This window comes from Micropterus salmoides, unplaced genomic scaffold, assembly GCF_014851395.1.
Source record: "Micropterus salmoides isolate LMB-PRFRI ecotype aquatic unplaced genomic scaffold, ASM1485139v1 Ms_hic_scaffold_1, whole genome shotgun sequence".
NCBI lineage: Eukaryota > Metazoa > Chordata > Actinopteri > Centrarchiformes > Centrarchidae > Micropterus > Micropterus salmoides.
The window spans coordinates 34358552-34379800 of NW_024040040.1; the positions used below are offsets into that span (position 1 = coordinate 34358552).

The window sequence follows — 21249 nt, forward strand, 5'->3', positions numbered from 1 at the left end:
CTCCAGAGGTGGTGTGCACCATCCAAGGGTCGAGAGCTGCCTCAACTCAGTCATCTTACTCCTCCAAATGGCCGGCGATCCTACGCTGGTGTTTGGACCAGAGGTTGGACCCGGTGGCCTGTCTGCTGCCTGATGGACAGAGGTCTGTCATTCAGTACAGTTAAGACCTACGCTGCCGCCATCTCGTCCTGTCATGAAGGGTTCGGTGATAGGACGGTGTTCGCTCACCCGTGGATGTAGTGTTTCCTAAAGGGGTGCTAAGGCAGAGATGCTCAAAAGTCTTTGAGCTAGAGTCCAAGTCAAGTCTCTCGTGGTTATTACGAATGTTGTATCGTCTGCTGCGTTCAATCCAGGTTGCTAATAAACCTTCATAGCTAAAAAAATTTAAAAAAATAAAAATAAAATAAAATAAGTGGCACACTGACGGATGTGTGTCTGATTTTTTTTCTTCAGTGTTTGCAGCTGTGGGTCGAATCATACTTTCCTGTCTTTATTTGTCTCATTTTTTAAAATTTCTGCTATCAACCTGTTGGTTAATATACCAATCAAATATATATGCAGTTCAACTGTAGGGGGTACATACACTTAATAAAATATATAATAAAATATTAATTAAACATCTAATTGATAGTCTCGAGACACTTGTCACAACCAGTTTTGTTCCTCCGGATAAGGGAAACTATATGCTCGTTCATCTAATGGCTTCAGCTAAAGTAATACAAACAGTAAAAACACTTCCCTATCTTATAAAAGTATTACTACCCTTTTCCCTGTGAAGACTGTTTGATATTTGACAGGAATCTTACTTATTCTACCATGTTTAAGCACTTACCCAGAATCTATATTTTATTTAGAATATATATATATCACCCCAGAAATGCTCCCTTTCAAGAAATATCACTACTCAAACCTTAGATTACATTCTAAGATTTAGACTAGTCGGACTACTAAAAAGTCAGAGCACCATGTAATACCACACTCACTAGTTTTCTCTTTGGCTGGATAATGGAGGGTGACCAAAGGCTTTTTTTAAGGATTTTGCCACTCAAATGTGCACGCTACAATGCACGCGTGAACAATGGCTCGCCTGCCAGGGATAATTTTTTGATATTGATGCTTTCTCAAGCTGCTCTGGAAAAAGGTTTATGTCCACATGATATCCTTCCAAATTGTTATTGTTTTGTTTTTCCTTTTGCATAATGCAGTGAGCCACCTTATAAATTTGTTCTTTGTGCATCTCTTATCAACCTGACTGTTTGTTTGTCTACTGCAGGGGCCTCAAGGACCTCAGGGACCAGTTGGCTTCCCTGGACCAAAGGGCCCCCCTGTAAGTATTTCACTTTCCTGGACACTTGAGGCGCTTGACAGCTCAACATGCTGTTAAACCTACAGTACGTTTACATGGTTTGCAGCGAGATCCTGAGGTTCACTGTCTCATCCTTTCCTCTTCTACTGTCTCAATGGCAAATTAGCTCAGTTTGCAAACATTATAAGTCACAATTGATTCGATTTGAGGAGTTCATGGGGTGCAGTAATACATAGCAATATCCCTAATTCCGTGCAGGGGTCATTAGTCTAACTGTTATTGAAGCAGAACCCATTTTCTCACTCCCCAGTCTGGGCAGGAGACAAGTGGTAATTTCCACCTATCGATTCAGGTTTTATTCATAGCTGGCTCTTAGCCCTCAGCCAGTGATGTTGTTCTTTTCAATAAAAGATAGATGTTATTTTTTCATTATTGTTCCAGTAGTCTAACTTGGACTTTGCCAGTCTGAAAATGATCTCTGTCTTTTGTTCCTACAACGCATTTGCACTATACTGCAACAAGAAGTATCTTTCATTCCAGCAATAGAGCCAGTTTTGTAGTGCCACTATTCACAACACATATGAATGTGATGATGATGAATGTACTAGGTTACCTAGTTAGTGTTTGTCTTGATTTCTTCCTAACAGGGACCAGCTGGAAAGGATGGCCTGCCCGGACACCCTGGTCAGCGTGGAGAGACGGTGAGTCCTAAAGATGTGATATCCTGTTTGAGCTTTTCAGACCTGAGTGGCTCCGTTTAGACTATGACTTCCTGCTGAGCGTAGAAGCAGAAGATCTCACATCGAGCTGGAACTCTGGAAAAGACAACTTTCGAGATTTGGAGTATTTCTACTGCAAGAGCTAATGCAAGAGTATGGCTTCTCATAACCTTTTCAGTTTTTCAGAAATGTTTCATCAGGAATCTCCTCTCAGATCTCAGTCCAATCTTGTTTTAATCCAGCTAGAATTAGTTTTGTTGCACGTTTGCTTCTGGTAGTGTGGATACTCATTGCCATTTAGTAAAAGTCGCCAACGGGAGCTTTTTAGCTCTCATTCTTCAAATTGCCTCTCAATTGCAGGACAGATCTGATCCTCCCAATCAGTGCGCTGCACTTTAATTGAATCTCCCCACTCTTTCTCCTCCACACTTTATCTTTGTTGCTCTTGGATGCAGGGGATTACAATCAGTGATACAACATCTCAGTGGGATGCCAAAAGGGCAGACATGTCTCTTAAAGCAAAACTCTAAAGACATAGCCCTTGTGAACATTGTCTGAGTCGGACAGTCTGCTTGCTCCATTCACACACACACACACACACACACACACACACACGTTGCAATCTGTCTGAGTAAATCCAGATGGCTCAGACTCCTATCTTATAGAGGTGGACACCAGAGAGCTGGGAAACCATCCTTTTCTGCATCTTCAATCTAACTTTGGCAAGTTTGCAAATATCAAATGGAAGGATATTCACGTCAGGATAGGATATTCATGTTTAAATACATTGTCCAGTTGCAACAAGGTGTCTTTATGTAGCATTGCCAGCTTTAAAATAATTGAGCATTGATAACTGAGGTATAACTAAACCAGCAAATATATAAATTGTTGCAGAAGCCTTCAACGATCATTCATGTAGTTTTTTTTTTTTTAATGTGGGTATGGGCTTAATGAGAAATGGCTGTACTGAGGATGTATTGATTCATAGATGCTGAATCCCATGGGATGTAAGAGTTATCTGACAATGAAAAACAAAACAAAGCAGAGTTTGACTTGATCACATCTAGTTGCAATCTCCCGCTCTCACCTTCGATTCCTCCGCACTTGGTATGCATCAGTGCACCTTGGTTTGACGAGGCTCAGAGGGCAATACATTCTACTAAAAGCTTGACAGATCATCGCCTCTATCATTAAAGCTTCCCTTTCCGCCTGCCTCTTTCCTATAGATAACGTAATACACCACACACAAGTGCTTCCCTGCCTGCTTTCGCTGCTATTGAAGCGTCAACGATAGAGTCTTCATTAAGGTGTTTATGGCTGTAGATTTATGCGCTGATGAACAGGCTCCACAAGCACCCAGTATGAGAATAGATCACAGCAATAAAGATGTTCATAAGCAGCCAGCCCCGGCAACACAAGTTGCATTTGAGGAAGTGCAAATTGAGATTTGAGTCAGTGTCTCTGAGTCAGGGCCGATGCAGTAACAGCATGGCCTGAGGGTTTCCAATGAATAATACATCACCATAAATCACAACACATAGGGATCAATAGGCCCAGAGTCATAAGTCAGCCAGGATTGGCTTTCTAGGAGCTTGGATTCGAAAACTTTGTTTGGTTGTAGGATAATAAGTTACAAATGAAATGAGTTATAAATGCAATAGGGAAAATTGGTTATGTATGGAGGACTGAGGGATTCAGAGATCAAATGGAAATCAGTGGAAAAGTCAGCGTGCACCCAATACCCTGCCCTTGGAGTTTGATATGTTTGCTTTATAATAATCACTCGGTGGCATAAATAGAGTTTTTCTACACACCAGCATTTAGCGATTCAGATAGACGTGGCAGATATATCTCTGTTAGATTAGAAACACGTCACATTGGGTTGGTATTTGGTGAATATAGAGTACTTGGAAGACGAGACAAGCCAATGCAGATTGGATTGTTCCTCTCCCTGAAGACAGAAGTTCATCTGATTTGTGCTGCACTGTTGGGAGTCACTGCTTGAGATGTTGAATTTCTATCTTTTTTTGGCTCGTCCTGTAAGCACACCCACAGGGAATACTGCAGTGCAAATCAACCACACACTGTGAATGTAAACTCATGCATCAAGTTTACTACAACTAATTGGACTGAATCCCTTCAGAGAACAGTGTGTGCTAACTTCAAGGATGATTCCTGTTTTTTTATTATTATTATTATTATTATATTTGAAATGGCTATTGAGTCCAAGAAACAAAATGCATGGTGTAGGTATTTCTGCAGGCACAAGCAAAATTAAACATTGGCTAATTTAAATAGGTTAATTGAAAAAGTGGATTATTTTTTCTCTTACATTTCTCATACACTGTTGACAACTACCAAGCCAGAAAACTCAAAATCCACTGCGGAATGATTATACCATCGGCTTATGAAGTTGTGGCTAATGTTATAGGTAGCAAATGCCTAATTAAACATTCAGCAGACTTAGAGTGACATTATCATCCCTTTAGAGTCACATGCCTTGCTACCGGACGAAAGTAAGTTTCGCTCATCAACTCTTTGAGCAACGTAAAGAAGTATTTTGCTATTAGATGCTTCATTTTTGTACTAGGCATGTTCAAAAAAATCTAATGAAAGGTTCAGTATAATGGGCATAAATGAGTCTGGTAGCCTTGTTGCTTTTCATCTCCCGCTCCCTGTCCTTTTTGTGTCTATGAAATCTTATCATGCAATCTTAGCATCTACTTAATGAAGAGCTCAGTGTCTACAGTATATCAAAGGATCATACATTTGCTTTACTGTCCAGCAGTGTCATATAAAAGATTCTATCCTTGATAGTGAATGTAACCTGAGAAACCCTTATTCCTATATATACACCAAGGCAATACCAAGCCAAAACCTAAATCTCTGCTTAAGAGCTGGACAATTCAAAAGTGATTATTATGGTTTACATACTTGCTTTTTAATAGATAAGCTGTGTGTTTCATTGTTATTATAAACCAATAAGGCTTTGTAATCTTTTTTCAGGGTTTCCAAGGAAAAACTGGCCCACCAGGTCCAGGAGGTGTTGTCGGGCCCCAGGTAATAGACATGTAATATTAAAGAATGAACTTATTATTAAAGAATACGTGGCACTGCATCTGTAGTAAGCTTGCTATCTGGTAGATTTCTGTGATCAACAAAAAATAGCAACTGTAGAAGCTATTCAAGGCAACTCTGAGATTATTATTAATGTATGTAGATGTAAAGCAAACGACGCATCAGTGGTATCGAGGGCCAAGAAAGGAAAGGAAATACTGTAGGTAACTAAAAGACAATAATACAGGTAGATATTTGGGTCCTTAAACAAAATACGGTAGCTGTATTGTAGATCTGTTTGTAACAGCTTTTATTTTTGAAATAGATCATTCATTTACTTGGATTTTAGACACCTACTGCCACTGGCTCTGAATTGGAATGGAACATGCTTAATAAACAACTGTATCACATGCTTTTTAAAGCTGTATTGGCCATATTGTATTATTATGCTCTATGATGACATCTTAGGGACCAACTGGAGAGACTGGTCCTGTTGGTGAGAGAGGCCACCCTGGTCCCCCTGGGCCACCAGGAGAGCAGGGTCTTCCAGGTGCTGCTGGCAAGGAGGGAGCGAAGGTATGTGTCCAGTATAACTGTACTGAAACAAATGATCACCATCAATCATTTGTTTTTCTATAGTAGCACAACATGCTAGAAATGTCCCCATTGCTCCCCATCCTATGGTATACTTCGTAATTTGTTCAAATGAGTTGGCCCTGCATTTCTCGTGGACTGTATCAGTTTTGTGTTAGTTACACTGAAGAGAGGAAGGCGGAGAGGTTGATAGAGAGACCAACAGTATGGTGGTGGGCTGCAAATTGAACTTATGCAGTTGCAATTATTGGACACAATTTGATTTTGCAGATTGAGCCAGCTGCATTCACAAGCAATTTGATTCCTGGAGGGCATGCAAAGCTCAATAGACTACTGGACTGCTTAAAAATACTGTGAGAAAGCAGAAATAAATCTATAGCAATAAATTCACCCAGAAACACACCCCAGCAAACACCAAAGTCTCACCATTACTCTCTGCCTATATGAGACTCTGGCAAGTGACTGCTGAAGAAACAGTGGCTGAGATTTGGGGAGCGTCTGGCCACATTCCATCCCTGGAAATTGAGTGCCTATTAGGAACAGACAGTAGCCATTTTGTAGAAGTATAGGCCGCTCCTAACCAACCCCCTGACTCTAAAGACCAATCAGCATCCCCTGCTCCCCATCTTCACCCTCATACCCCCACGTCTTCTGCTTTCATTTTCTCCCTGTCTTCCCCAAGCAGACAGTTTAATCAAGTCCGTCGGCTACCTCCATACCCCTCTGCCACTCACAGCCCCACTTTCCTCCCCACTCCACTCAGGCCTGTGCATCTGTATGCCAGGAGGTCTTTGCAGCAGTGCCCAAATCCTCTTATGACTCTCAAGCCCGCTCTTCTGTGCCTCCCTGTTTGTAGATAAAGTCAGCTTTCCAATAAAAAAGAAAAGAGAACAAAGTCAGAAGTAACTTTTTTTCTGAAATCAAACGTCCTTGTTTTAGAGATGTGTTGTACAAAATCAACTGGAAGTAAATGAGGTTGCTCTGCAAATATTTCCACTGTTCACAAGGGAACCTTTAGAGTTAGATCAGTGTCTGAGGTGAGGGTTAGGGCAGGGGGGCGAGCATGCAAACAGTTACAGAAGCTGAACACATTTTTGCTTGTACATTTATATTATCTTTCCTTATAGCAAGCACTCTGCTCATTTCAGTTTTGGATACTTTTTAACCTTTTAGCATTTTTTTTTTTATTATATAACCTTTTCTACAAAAACTCTCCAAATTTTCCAAATTGCATTAACTGAAATCTTTGTGTTTCATGATGTGGCTGATTACTTTCAAGCTAATGTATTGACTGTGTGGTGACAGTGCTAATTAATCCACAGAATACATATATTTTTCAAACTAATAGCAGCTAATGGCCTTTAAATAAAGATGTCAGGTATAAAAAATGTACACTTCTGTTCCTGGTGGGATGTACAAAGCCATTAGTGTATACTGTATTTGCTTTTCATATGCTTTTCAGTCTTTTTACTTTTTTTGTTTAGAGCTGTCTCTTGGTCAGCTGCAAGCTGTATAGTGTAGTGCTTTATTTTAATACATAAATGCTGAAACATACCTGCATGTACACATTTTACCAGAGGGTTCAGACGAGGAGGATTTTAAGCATCTTTAAGTTCTGATTTACAAGGTCCTGTTTGAGTTTGCAGTGCACTTCTAAAATACAAAGATTTATCTGTCATGTGCTTTGCATCTCCAAACCAATATCGACACCATGCCAACACCAATTCAACATAAGCAATAACGTTACACTAGAAGTTGTGATGTGGATAACTCAATTTTGAATTAAAAAAAAGAAAGTCTTCAAAAAAAAGTAAAGTTCAAAGCTTTTCAATTTGTTGCGACTGAGTATGTGTGAAGCTCACTGCCCTGTCAGACTGACAGTATAAGGAGAAGGGCTGTAAGAAACATTTGTTTTGTACTTTTCTATGTAATTGTTCTATGTAAGTTATTCTGTGTAAATGCAGTCTTGAATCTATGTAAATGGTGACCGGTGATTCACAGAGGTCTCAGATGAAAGGGTCAAAGGTTGAACTCCTTCAGTAAAGCTCATCATACACCAGGGACGTTTCCAGGCTCTTGAAACATTGGGGGCTTAGCCCAGCCCAGAAATCTTTCATGTTTTCAACTTTTTTATATACAGTCTATGCTTTTCACTTGTTTTCATCCCCAGCCCCTGTTGCCGCCCAAAGTACGTCTGTAAAGCAACAGTAAATGACCTCTACACAGTAACCCAAACATCTGTCCCATTTTCTGATAATAATGAACACTGATAATATCAACTAGGGGGGGTCTGGGGGTCCTCCCCCTGAAAAATTTGTGCTTTAAATACTTAATTTCCTGCATTCTGGTGAATTTTTTTGCACTAATTTATTGAGGAAATGTCTGAGGTGACAATTCAAAATAAAATAATTTAGTTTAATATAATGCAGTAACGCTGCTGTAGATACACTTTTCTCTTTAAATTTAATGCCAGCTGAGTCTACATACATGCAGGCATGCTTGAAGTAGCCTAAAGTCTTTGTGCATGTGGCACCTTTTCACCTTAATGATAAATTAGCTTAATTAATTTGAATTTAGTTTAAAAAGAAAAATTGATGAAATGTTCAATGAACATTTCTTGGTGCAAGCTATTTTTCAGTGGCCAAGGCTCTCCTTTACTCCTTCAAGTGCTCTATGCAGGGTAGGCTATGCAGCTGATGATGAAGCTACTGCAGCTCCAGTGCCAAACATAAGACGATTATTTTATTTGGCCCACAAGAAACAGCTCGAGCAAAGGGGGAGGGAGTGGGCCGATCATTGGGCCATTTTTTAAAATCAGTTAGCCCTATATATATGCCAGATTACCAGTCCACCCCTGAGGCTAACCCCCCTTAGACCGTCTGACAGACACAGAGCCTGTCTGGGACTGTAGCCTATGAGACGAGCGCACTGATCTTCATCAGAGGATGAAAAACGAAACTGAAAACACTTGTGATCAGACAGAAATATCACCATAATTCTACACAAATGTTCACTTCAGCAACTCTGATAAAGTGCCGCTCACAGCCGTTTTAGAGGGGACGAAGCATCCTGGGACAGAGACAGCAGGACACAGAGCGACAGGTGTCAGTGTCACGGTCAGGTGTGATATTCTCTCATTACTGTGCGGCGACTGTTAACCGTTTGTGTTGAATGAATGGTTTATTTCGGTTTACAAAACACAGAAACAACTAACTATTTGTGTAAATATGCAATTTACAAGAATCTTATATTTGCTTACAACAATTCATTCACACAAAATTACTCGCAACATTTGCAACCGAAAAGAATAGGCTGAAGCCCAAGGCTTATATTTGCCTGTGTGTTAACACATTGAATAGACACTGACCGACAACATTTATGTTTGATTACAATTTTGCAATTCAGAAGTCGCGGACTCTCTATCTCTCTCTCTCGCTCTCGTGCTCTCTCTAAATGGAGTTTTAGTAACGGTGGTGGGGTGGTCACATACGTCAACTTCAAATAAAATGTATCAATTATTGCGAATAGCCTCCGCTACTGAAGCGAAGATTATCGCATATTAGCATGGAAAATATTTTGTTGCTTTTGTTGAGTTACATTCGGGGCTACACTCAAAATGACCTGGCGACGCCGTTGTCATACACCAGTTTTCTGTATACAAAGCTATAAAGCTTTTTTGTCATGGGGATACTTAAAATATGTCCCAACCTGCCTGAGGAAGTAGGCTAGCACTTCGATTTTGAAATATAACTTTGGGAGTCTGGCTAAGTTGTCAATTTGCTTTGATTGGCATAATTTCTGATAGGCAGCAGAATAGATGACAGCACTCTCCTTCACCAAGACACCTGATTGGATGAATGCAACCATTGTTGGGCTGTTATTAATCTGTGCTTCTAATTTTTTCAAACTGGAAAAACACAAGTGCTGAGAAACACTGTCAACGTTCTCCTACTCATGACCAGAATCTTAATAAATTTGAAGTGAGCAATAGGCAGAATCCATGTTCATTTCCTACAACAGTCTAACACCATTCTAAGAGCTAGTAAATAGTTGTTCATCAGGTTTGGGAATTTGAAAGACAAGTCTCTCTTCATCTGTCATCATCTCTTCTCACAGTTTGGTCCAAAACATATCTGGTCAGACTAAGTCAGTTCTTGAAAGATGTTTTCCTGACTTGAATCTTGTGGTGAAAACTGTGCTTGTGAGGAAAAGATCTGTCTGCAATAAGCATTTTTCTTTATGAAGCAAAGCATGGTCAGAAAAAAATATTTCAAAAAAGTTTATAATTGTTGTATTTATGCAACACATTATGAACTCCATTAATGCTAAACCAAACATGTGGGACTGTGTGCATTAGGGAGACCCTGGACCGCAAGGATCCTCCGGCAAAGACGGTCCCCCTGGCCTTCGAGGCTTCCCCGGAGAAAGAGGTCTACCTGGCGCCACGGTAAGAGCTCCACTCCACCTGCACCTGTTTATCATAGCTTCCCTTTACTTTTGCTAGTAGAAAGTGACAGAGCATGGCTACATGACAAATGAACCAGCATCTATCTAGAGCTATTCACTTCATTAGAGACACCAGCCTTGGAATTCACTCCTAGCAATCAATCCAGTGCAGAGGAAATCCAAAGCGACATCTTACAAATTAACAGGCGTGCCTCTGCATTGCTTCAGAGCCACTGACACTACTGTTTTATCTGCCGCAATGCATTATGGGCCTCTAGTATAGTAGAAGGGAATTGTTGTTTAGGGATCCATTTGTAAGATCTTTCTCTGTCTTAACTCAAGAACTTGAATTGTTGTTCATATTTCAGTGCCAGCATTTTTGGGGGGGCAGGCAAGTTATTTGTTTATATCTGTATGCATTATTTACTCAATAAATTATTAAGTGGGAAATGTTGGCAATTAGACTGGCTGGGAATGGATATTCCATGGGGAGAGGAAGTGTTTTGCCGCCTGCATCCTCAAGGTCAGTCAGACTCTGCAGGCCAGCAGCACCACTGATTGTTTTCTGCCATTGTAATTTACTCCAGCACACAGCCAGAGCCAGCAGAGACTCATTACCCATACTGCCATGTGCTCTTTTGTAGCCCACTAGGGAGCTGCAAACACACACAGACACGCATTTCATACACACCCCTGCATGTGCAAAACTACATTCACAAACTTGCATGTTTAGAATGAACGCACACGCACGCACACTGCCATGTGTACTTACAACTTATGTATCCAAATACATTATGCGCAAAAAAAATTCCACCACTTTCTGTAGTATCCACAGGGGCTCTGATTTATGTACCTATTATGGATGTTGGATTTTTTTCTCACGTCCTGTATTTTTGCCCTTGATTCATGCTGGTGGTCTACCAGGATGAAATTGTCAATAGCAATGATATTTCTTAGAGCGGTGCTCTGAGGTTAAATGCACAAAAAAAGCACATTTCAAGTGCTGACTGGATGACAAACCTGTAAACAAAGGCAGACAGTCCTGACTGGGTTGGCATCTGATGATGGAGGTGTTGAAATACAAGGCAGTAGAGCACATGCATAGGCTGATTTAAAGTTACACAGGGTTTAAGTGTTATGTCAAGGAAGTCTTGACATGTTTTTTCCTTCTTTTCCTCAGGGCCCAGCAGGTCTGAAGGGAGGCGAGGGGCCCCAAGGTCCACCTGGTCCTGTTGTAAGTATGAAGTTAATTGACATCAAAGTACCTTTTGGAAGATCACATTGATGATGGTGTCTTTCCTCTCTGTATTGGATTTTTCTAATGACATTTTAAATTTGATTTGCATTATTGATTACTGGCTTGTATAGTATATTTCATGCATTGCCAAGCACATTTGGATCGGAAAAGCTTTAATAATGGGTTCAATTTACCTTGGCTAACTACTAGGCCATCTTTATACTTGCTTTCCTTTTGACAGCATCACCAGGGCATCACCAGGGCAGGAAGTTCTGAAACTTATAAAAGAAAGTTAACATTTAGCTATTTGTTTTAACTTTTTTTATGGTGTGATGAGTAGTATGCTCTTTTCAGCTAGGCAGTGCTGCACATTCATGAATATATATACACTCACACATTCTAGTGATGTCCAGTGTGTAAATCCACTGAAGCAGCTAGGTTATGTGCCTTGCTCAAGGATATCACAACTGTAGCTACAGAAAAAGGAGAGCTTATGTTTTCTCAAACACATCAGCAATTACACATGGTGAAGCTAACTCTTGTAGTGCAGTCACAGAGATATTAAAGGCAGACATGAGAGGAAATCACACAGTAAATTAATTATTTTGCAAACTAAACTAAACTAAGTAGATGTGCAATACGTGTAAACTCATTAAGCCATCATGGCCCCAACATCAGTGTTTTTATTTATAAATTTTCCAATGAAAGCATCACCAAATTTCATCTCATCCCACTGCACACGGCGATTTGTCATGGGAGCGATCATGCACTAGAGTAGCTGGGTATCAAGACTGTTTGCTCCATTGCTTCCTGGCACACAGAGACAGACCCAAACAAACAAACACACACACACACACACACAACAAAACCACACAGGAGAGCATCCATATGGTGAGTCACAGTATCTAGTCATCCTGGGCCTTGCTCCTACATATCCCTCATCTGTCCCAAAGGTTGCATCCCGGCACTGATGTGTTCTTCTTACATTCTTGTCAGATTGCCACAGAGACTCTAGAGCTTCTTCGTAAAACTCAGTGGTAGGGTTACCGTAATGTGATGGGCTGCTGTATCCAGCCCTGTTTTTGCTTATTCCTAATTATGCATTTTGCACCCACTTGTGTTTTTGTATTAAATCAATATAATCACAAAACACCAGCTGCTAAAAAAAGAAACATTTTGGGGAGAAAACATCTTGAATCCTCTAATAGGCTCTTATCATTGTCTCTAGGCATTTGATGACATTGTTGAAGGAGCAGATGTTATTGATTGCAGTATAAAGTCAGGTTTCCGCATAATTTGATTATGTTCACAGCAAATATTGTGGGTTTTGGTGCCACTTCCTTTTCTCTTGAATGTGTTTTCTTTGCTCAGGAAACAGTTGACTGTCTAGTGTTCAGCACTTATGTGAGTGTGAACATCATTTGATGAGTTGATTGAACATGTTTAGAATAATGTAGCAGCAATGTGGCTTCACCACAGTAAATACAGCCTTGAGAAATTATTGCATTCACAGCTTCCTACTCAAGGAAACAACCTACAATGTTTACCAAGAACAATTCTTTTCATTGTGTCTTTAAATATGAAAGTAAAGATAATTAAAAAAAAGTCAGATAAGCTTCACGTAGACTGTACCTTTATAGTAGGAAACATGGCACTAGTATTGGGTTTTAAGGGTTGTTTTGATGTTTTTGTGTTTCCTCCAGGAGTTTTATTCTTAACATGAAAAGCCTCCAACATTTATCATGAGACACTAAAACTCACATTGTTTAAGGGTTAGCAGTGTGATTCACTCTGCTCTAAATGACAGCCAATAAATCACAACCTTTGCATGAGGAAAATGAATGGATTAGGACATTTCATTGCATAAACCCAAAAAATGTTTGCAAAGAAAATATTAATATTATCTGTTCTATAGATGATAGATTCTATATCGATGTGGTCACATAACAATCTGCAATCATATAAGAGGTGAGAAAAACACCATTAACATGACCAAAGACCAAAATCGGCACAAAATATCAATATAACAACATGGTGGTACACAGTGAGTGTGACTAGTGACTAGAGTGGACTAATGACTTCAGTGTAGCAGAGATAAAAAAAATAAAATAAACAATGTCGTTCACTGACTTTCTGTATCTGAGTACTGATACACAGCAGCAGTCTCTTTCATTCAGAGATGCATTTTCAGCAGCAGGAACGAGATGCTCAATGCTTAGACCACCAAGACGCCAGCTCACAGACAGCTTTCAAAGACTTAAACCACCTGTTACCATGTGTCGCTCCAGCTGTTTTCTCAGTGTTCCTCTTAAATAGGGTTTGTGTATGTAGGTCTGTATGTATGTGCTGACCTGTTAGCAGTGGAACTCAGCTGAGTCTTTCTTTGTAGATGGCCATGGTTATTGTTCAGCATACTCAGATTAGATTTATGGACAGGCTGACAAAGCTATAAAAGTGTGTGCCACTTTCATAAACCAAAACATGGCCCCTGCCTTTTAATTTCCAAAAATCATCTCTTTCACTTTCTCAATCTCCCAGGGTTCTCCAGGTGAGAGAGGTCCCGCTGGTGCAGCTGGTCCAATTGGCCTGTCTGGTAGACCTGGCCCTCAGGGTCCCCCAGGTCCTGCTGGAGAGAAGGGAGCACCTGTAAGTATTTTTTCTTTCCTACAGTGTCCAACACAAAATCTTTCTGTTACCTAAGTCCTTCCTTTGACCTTCAGTGCTACCCGTTTTAGTTTTGAAAATACAATTAAAACAAATGTCTTTGTTCTTCTAGGGCGAGAAAGGGCCTCAAGGTCCTGCTGGTCGTGATGGTGTCCAGGGTCCTGTTGGTCTGCCTGGGCCTGCAGGACCTCAAGGTCCACCCGGAGAGGATGGTGACAAGGTCAGTGGACCACACTCACCTCCACCCATCCCATCCTGTTGGCCCAGTTACAACTCCTCTACAATCCCAAACTGGGATATGTTTTGGGACTGAACCAGATTGCCAATCAATCTTCATCTCCGTGTTCACACTCAGGCCATCTGCATGGAAAATATGTCTCTCTCTTTTCCTCACTGTTGCCTGTTCATCTTCATAACCTAATGCGCCAGCAAATGCAGTCAGAGGAGATGTAAAAGTGAAATACTGTTGTTTGTTTCTTCTCCTGCAATCATTATGCCCTTTAAGGTTACTTTAGTGAGCTGCCAAACATACATCACTGCAGACGTTTGCTGTGCAATGAACTAGACAGTAAAAAAATCTCCATGTTTGTGCATTCATACAGTTCCGTGTCAGTATTATCGCTGCAGACAATTGTTTTTTGTGTTAAGCTGAGGGTTTTCAATTATTTTTCATTTGCTGTTAACATTTAGAGAAGAAGCTGAGCTGAGATGGTTGACTGTTTGTGTGTGTGTTTCTCTTTCCCAGGGAGAGGTTGGAGAGCCCGGTCAGAAAGGAAGCAAAGCCGACAAGGGAGAACAGGTGCGTCTTGGCAAGCGAAGTCCATTTATTCCTTACTTGTGCACACATTTACATCAATCTTTCACAGTAATAAAGGAATTGGTTCCCACATGCATAACCACACGCCAACACAATTCTCACAATAAGAGTTGCTGTGTTGCACTCACAAATCACAAAGCGATGTGACCATTTTGAGATGGTGTGATAGCAACTTTTTCTTGTTTGTGTTCAGGGTCCTCCTGGCCCAGCTGGTCTCCAAGGTCCCATAGGCGCCCCAGGTCCTGCTGTAAGTACAACTGTCCTGATAAGCATGGATGAAACCAGAGACTGATGTAATGTACTATGCACCCTATGTGAATGTGTAAAAATGGTACATTTGAGAGGAAAGGTTACAGTAAAAGTTTGTGTGTGTGTTCTTCCTCAGGGAGCTGATGGAGAGCCGGGTCCCAGGGGTCAGCAGGGTATGTTTGGACAGAAGGGAGATGAGGGTTCCAGAGGTTTCCCTGGACCCCCTGGTCCCATCGGTCTGCAGGTTAGTACCATTTACACGCGCTGCAAAGGTTTGGTAATGCCACTTGTTTCTAATGCAGTTTCAGACGAGTCAAGAGTTTTTGAGAATGAATAAACAAGTCTCATCAAATGAGACAAAATAAGACAATGAGATACCATAGTGGATGTTGCATTTTCTTGTAGAGAGGGAAATTGACCAGCTTTCAACGGCCACCCTGATTATTTTCTATATAAAGCCACACACAGATGGTGGCCGGGCACATCAGCCCGGGTGGACGTGCCACTCTGTAACTTGCTTTCACTGTACTGCTGCTGTACCTTGACTGTTTCACTTCTCAGGTGATAGCATTTCTTCTTCTGACATCTTGTAATTGTCACATTGTCTTAGGATAAGCGCACCTCTGCGGTATAAAAATATTAAGTCCACTATGAGCCACAGTCCTGGCAACATGAAGATAATGCTAAAAAAGACATTTTCCCAACCTTTTTCCCTATGTGTGGCTGGAGAGATAAGAATCCTGACTCCAAGGGATCACTTAATATTCATTTTAATGCTTTTGAATATGCATTTTATAGGATAGTTCATATTCTGTGTGGTCTGATTGACTTGCCATGTCATGCATTTGGTATGTTCTATGGGTGACACATATGGGGACTCTGAAGTAACATTGTTTGATCTTGTTTTTCTGAAGGCATTCAGAACTGCTAAATAAACTGATTGCAATACCATACTCTACAATAATCACATGTTGCTTGGAAAGGAAAAGCTGATATAGCACGCACAAGTCCGAAAAATACAATTAGTTTAATACTGCAGACTACAACAAAGTGAATGTAAAAGAATTGAGAATTCTTGTAAGTATTTATTTTTAGACCCATGGGCGTAAATTTCATTGAACATTTGGGGGGGTCAATATACATAAAAAAGAGCAACTTTTAAATGGGGATACAAATAATACAGCCAAAATTGCACTTTTATAGGATGCGTGTACACAGACGAAAGCCTTACAACTATTATTAGTGTAGCATGGAGACTGTGATGTTACCAAATTGCCTTAATATCGGAGGTTTTTGTACTTGGTTTTGGTGCACTGAAAAATTATCTTATGTCCGTTTTTCTTTTCTCAGTCATTTTATCTGGCCTTAGCGATAGTTGTGTAAATATGAGTTAGGTTCTCCATGCGGTCACATTATAATTACTAATTATCTTACGCCCTCCACATAAAATTTTAGGTTTCCTCTGGGACAGAGGACATCTCTTACTTAGATATTCAACTTCAGCAGACCCACTGATCTGCCACTTAACATCATATTGTGCAAAACCCATCAAAACAGTAGATCTACAATATTAGTATCAGTTCACAAATATCAGTGGGTGACTTTCTATCCAACAAGCTACTAAATAAACTACCAAACAAACTAGCTAACATTATAATAACTAACATAATGGACTCATGGAAAAATACATTGGTTATCTTTTTTTATTGTCATGACTATATGGCTGGGAAATATGGTTAAAAATGTAATCACTATAAAAACATTTTATACCATTCGATATCGATAATTATCATGCCAAATGTCAAATCATTATTTCTTTCAAGTTTAAAGACTGATTATTATTGCTGAGTGAAAACTGAAGAGACCAGATGGTAAATTGTGTGGCAAACTATTCTTTATGGTCAGAACGTGACAAACACTTGATGCCTTGAACAGTGGATCTCTTAAGATATCTGAGGTAGAACATTCAAGACAATTACGATAAAATCTTTTTTCAGTCCCTTTTCCTCAACAAAATAAATATCCTAATAGAAAAATTAAGTGCATTAAATCAAACATTTATTGAGGATGTATTGAACATTTCTATATTGTTATTGAGGAAAATTATATTAAAATCATTATTGTTTTATTGCCCAGCCCTACATGACTAATTTATTAATGACTCAGTATCATCTAGAAGTCCATAAAGTGAATTGTAACATATTTTCATCTACTGTCTCATCCTGCCTATAGCAGCAGCAGCAGCGTTTAGTGATGACATGCATAAGAATCTGGATCACTCAATTACCTCTCTAAACTATGTGGCATTCATCCTACACCATGCTACAATGGACACAAAGGCAGACACACAAACCCACACACATTTGCCCGTGCCCGTGCTTTAATTGGATCTGCGGCGTGTATTGTATGGTTGCCTGAGCTTTGACCGGCAATGATTACACCTCTCACCTTCATTCACTGGCAGCATCCTTCCTCCATCCTGTGTTAAGGAAGGCCTGGAAGGAATATTTCTCATCAGAACCTCTACACCTCCTCACCCATCGTAAAGAATTCACCATCAAGGCTTGTCACTGTGTTTACTACATTAGAAAAAAAGGCATTATCATCAGTGCTACATTTTGCTTTTTAATGTGAAACGTTTTATGTTGTTCGTGTGTCAGTATAGCAGACTCTACACGTCCAAGTACATGGTTTATGCCATACTGAAAATATCGGGGTCATTCAATAGGCAGATCAGGGTGATTAAAAAAATGTACACATGAACCAATCTATATTACAAATAGGCTTAATGATGTTTTGTATCACCACGATAATAATCTACCGATGTCGGACCTTCCCCTCAGTAGAAGCCCATTAGTTAGTTATCATCTTTTTTATTAGTAATCAACTTCTTACGTTAACACGTTACGAGTTTACTGCAGAGATTGGGGTCATTGTCTTGATGAAATTACATAGACTACTGCTCATCGTTCCGAGGTACTATCCCATCTCTGCAGGATTGGATTCAATGGACTTTTAATTGGGAGTTATTCACTTCCTGTTGCGATTCCATTAATTGTGTGGACTGACCTGCTCCGATAGTCAGTTCCTCATCGAGCACATTTACCATGCTGCATAATTAGTAGCACTGCTAACGATCTCAGACTAGAGGAGACCTTTACACTGATGAGATTTCTCAGCACGGCAGGAATCAGCATGCAGCTTACACACACATTTGAGCACCCACGCAAAATCCTTGCAAACAGGGGCATGAACACACACCCTCAGATGTAGGGCAACGCACACATACACAAACTTACAACAGTCAGCAAAGAGTCTGTTTTTTCCCCTGGCGTTGTGAGTATTTGAGGTTGGTGTAAGCACATGTAGAGGAAGTCATTCTTTGATCTCCATCCCTTGCAACCTTCCACCTTCCACTGATGACAAACCGCCTGTGAATCAAGAACAGACACGGACACACACACAGAAGGCAAAGTAGGGTACAGCAATTTAATCATGCAATTACCAGTAGAAATGTCAGGGTTCAAAGGCACATATGAGGTCTTGACCACACTGCTCATGAGTGAGTTGGATCTATGTCTGCACCTTTGAGGGAAAATGAACAAGACTCTGACTACAAAACGGAAAGCAAACAGAAGAGGAGTATTGTCTTACATATTTGCAGAGCGGGGGACAGATTCATCTCAAAATAAAATCATCTCCCCATCACCTGAGTATTTATAAGGAAGATTAAGCCCATGAGTTCTTCACAGCTGATCCTGGCCCTTTACACATGGAATGTTTTGATTCGCTTACCAAGTTTCATTTCGTAGCTGTTGTTTGGCATATTTGCATAAATAATTAAAATGGCTCTTTTTGATTCTGTTAGTCCTCTGTTCTGTTTGTCTACACAAGACTGACTGTTTTTGGTGGTCTCTGGTTCATCTTATAGTAGACTTGTTCTTGACCTTGTTCTGCATATATTCATGAAATATTTAATAGAACAGATAACAGTACTAGACTGCATTTGAAACATGGATTCAATGGATTGATTTATGCATGTTCTGGTCCACAGATACTTTGAATATTTTAGTGCATCACTACAATGTATTCCAGCAGTCAAATCAAATCTCAAATTAAATCTCAAGCTGTAACAGCTGTTGCGAATGCAGTTAACAGCACAGACAAATTGAAATCATTAAGAACAACATTGCTTATACGTGCAACAGCACCTTGTGCTTGTAAAATGATTATTTTCTTTTCCAATAATATAATTGTTTGTTCATTTTTGTCATCCTCAGGGGCTTCCTGGACCTCCTGGTGAGAAGGGAGAGAACGGTGACGTTGGCCCCATGGTAAGAGACACATCTCCTTCTTCTAAACACTCTTATAAATGTTTAATACACTTTACCAACACTGCATTTCTTTTTCTACAGGGCCCTCCTGGTCCCCCTGGTCCCAGAGGTCCTCAGGGTCCTAGTGGAGCTGATGTACGTATGTCTAATTGATAACAATGTGCATGCACAAAATTATATTACCTGCACATATTAAAAAGGATCTGTTCCATGTTAGACTGTGACATGAAGTTAACTACATCTTTAGTAGCTTTTGTTCGCCTATCTTACATTGCAATACCTGGGTGTCATCCAGCGTCCTCTCCCATGGTAATGGATGATGACTCATCTGTTTCTTTCTTTCCTGCTGCAGGGTCCACAAGGCCCTCCAGGCGGAGTGGGCCCCATGGGATCCGTGGGTGAGAAGGTAAGAGTCAGAACATGGCACCCCTGGGTGTTTCGCCTAACTAGCATGATGTTAGGCACTGGGATTGACATACTGCTGGGCCACCCCTTCCAGCCCACTTCAGGCCACCCAGCTACCCCCTTTGTTACCACCTGCAGTCCATTCATTTCACATGCCCAGGCTTTTGGTTTGAGTTAGTGCTTTGACACTATTAATGTCTATTTTACAACGCTTCCAACAAGATTCGACCATTTTACTGCCATTTGGCAGACGGCTGCACTATAAATACTTAATGTTGTACAACGGCTGTTAAAATGACTCTGGAATATGAAACATGAAGGGCTACCAACACTTTAAGAGGGCGCTTGGAATACAGTCACTTTGTATCAACTACAATTATAGACTTAGTTAAGTTACATTACTGGCTTTTGTTGACATTAATAACATCATTAAGTGTTAGTATGTAAGACCTATTTTGTTAGAGTGGCTGTGACTTTTTTTCAAGTGCTGCGTCTGAATTTTGGAAGCTCTCCACGTGTGAGGGTGAAGGTTTATCTGTCCAGACACTGACATTTGTCTAACCACAGGGTGAACAAGGTGAGGCCGGAAACCCAGGACAACCTGGAGAGCCTGGAACTGGGGTAAGTGAGCTCTGCTTTTGTTTTGCTAGTTTGTAAATGTGTTGCGAGAATGTCCTATGTTTATACTTACAGTACATCTTAATTATCAACATGCTTCTCATATGTAGTAGATGCTCAATCTTTAACATACCACCCAGCCTTACTAATGAAGATGTGTAGAAGAGAAATTAAACTTTACATGATTTTAATGTACACACCTCCAAGGGTGGTAAAATGTATTTTTGCTACAGCAAGGTAGGCAACAGCACCATATAATTTTAGGCTAGCCCCAAGAAAACAGTTGTTTAATGGATGGCTTTGGGCAAATATAGAACAAAATCCAATCTAACCAGAAGGGTTTTTTTCTCTAGTGGCACTGTGTATTCATCACACTGAAAGTAATTGCTCCTCACATTTAGGCTGGTAGTTCATCTCAGCATGGCTCTTCTGCCTTGCACTGCATGTCCCCATGGCCTGCCAAATTGAGTATCTTTCCAGACTCTTAAGACATAATTACCAGGAGGATACGCCTGATGCTTCTGTCCAAAAGAACAATGATTGCAGCCCCCATGAAGCAAGGTGGCATCACAACAGCAGACAGCCACTTTGCTGAGCATTGCTTTAAGCTATGATTTGCCGTGTTTTGATAGCTACAATGGGCAGTAGTGAATTATGTTATGTATAGTTTTTTATACTGAACGTCAGGTGTAAGATTTTGAAAGATTGCGTGTTAATTTACCATATCCATATGCTTACCTATGTTATTGCCAGAAAGAGATTTATGACGCTTTGATTGATGCTTATCTTTTTTCTTCCTTTTT

General features: G+C 40.3%; 1 protein-coding gene across 7 annotated transcripts in view; it reads left to right on the plus strand.

Annotated features, from left to right (window-relative positions):
• col11a1a (collagen, type XI, alpha 1a) overlaps window positions 1-21249 on the plus strand; it is an 85494-nt gene that overhangs the window by 47682 nt on the left and 16563 nt on the right. For all 7 annotated transcript variants that reach the window (XM_038725026.1, XM_038725001.1, XM_038725043.1 and 4 more), the window contains 15 exons: window positions 1274-1327; window positions 1954-2007; window positions 5032-5085; window positions 5551-5658; window positions 10034-10123; window positions 11303-11356; window positions 13898-14005; window positions 14136-14243; window positions 14769-14822; window positions 15034-15087; window positions 15226-15333; window positions 19370-19423; window positions 19505-19558; window positions 19776-19829; window positions 20396-20449. In XM_038725026.1, coding sequence (XP_038580954.1) covers window positions 1274-1327; window positions 1954-2007; window positions 5032-5085; window positions 5551-5658; window positions 10034-10123; window positions 11303-11356; window positions 13898-14005; window positions 14136-14243; window positions 14769-14822; window positions 15034-15087; window positions 15226-15333; window positions 19370-19423; window positions 19505-19558; window positions 19776-19829; window positions 20396-20449 — 1062 coding nt within the window. The remainder of the gene's footprint in view (window positions 1-1273; window positions 1328-1953; window positions 2008-5031; window positions 5086-5550; window positions 5659-10033; window positions 10124-11302; window positions 11357-13897; window positions 14006-14135; window positions 14244-14768; window positions 14823-15033; window positions 15088-15225; window positions 15334-19369; window positions 19424-19504; window positions 19559-19775; window positions 19830-20395; window positions 20450-21249) is intronic.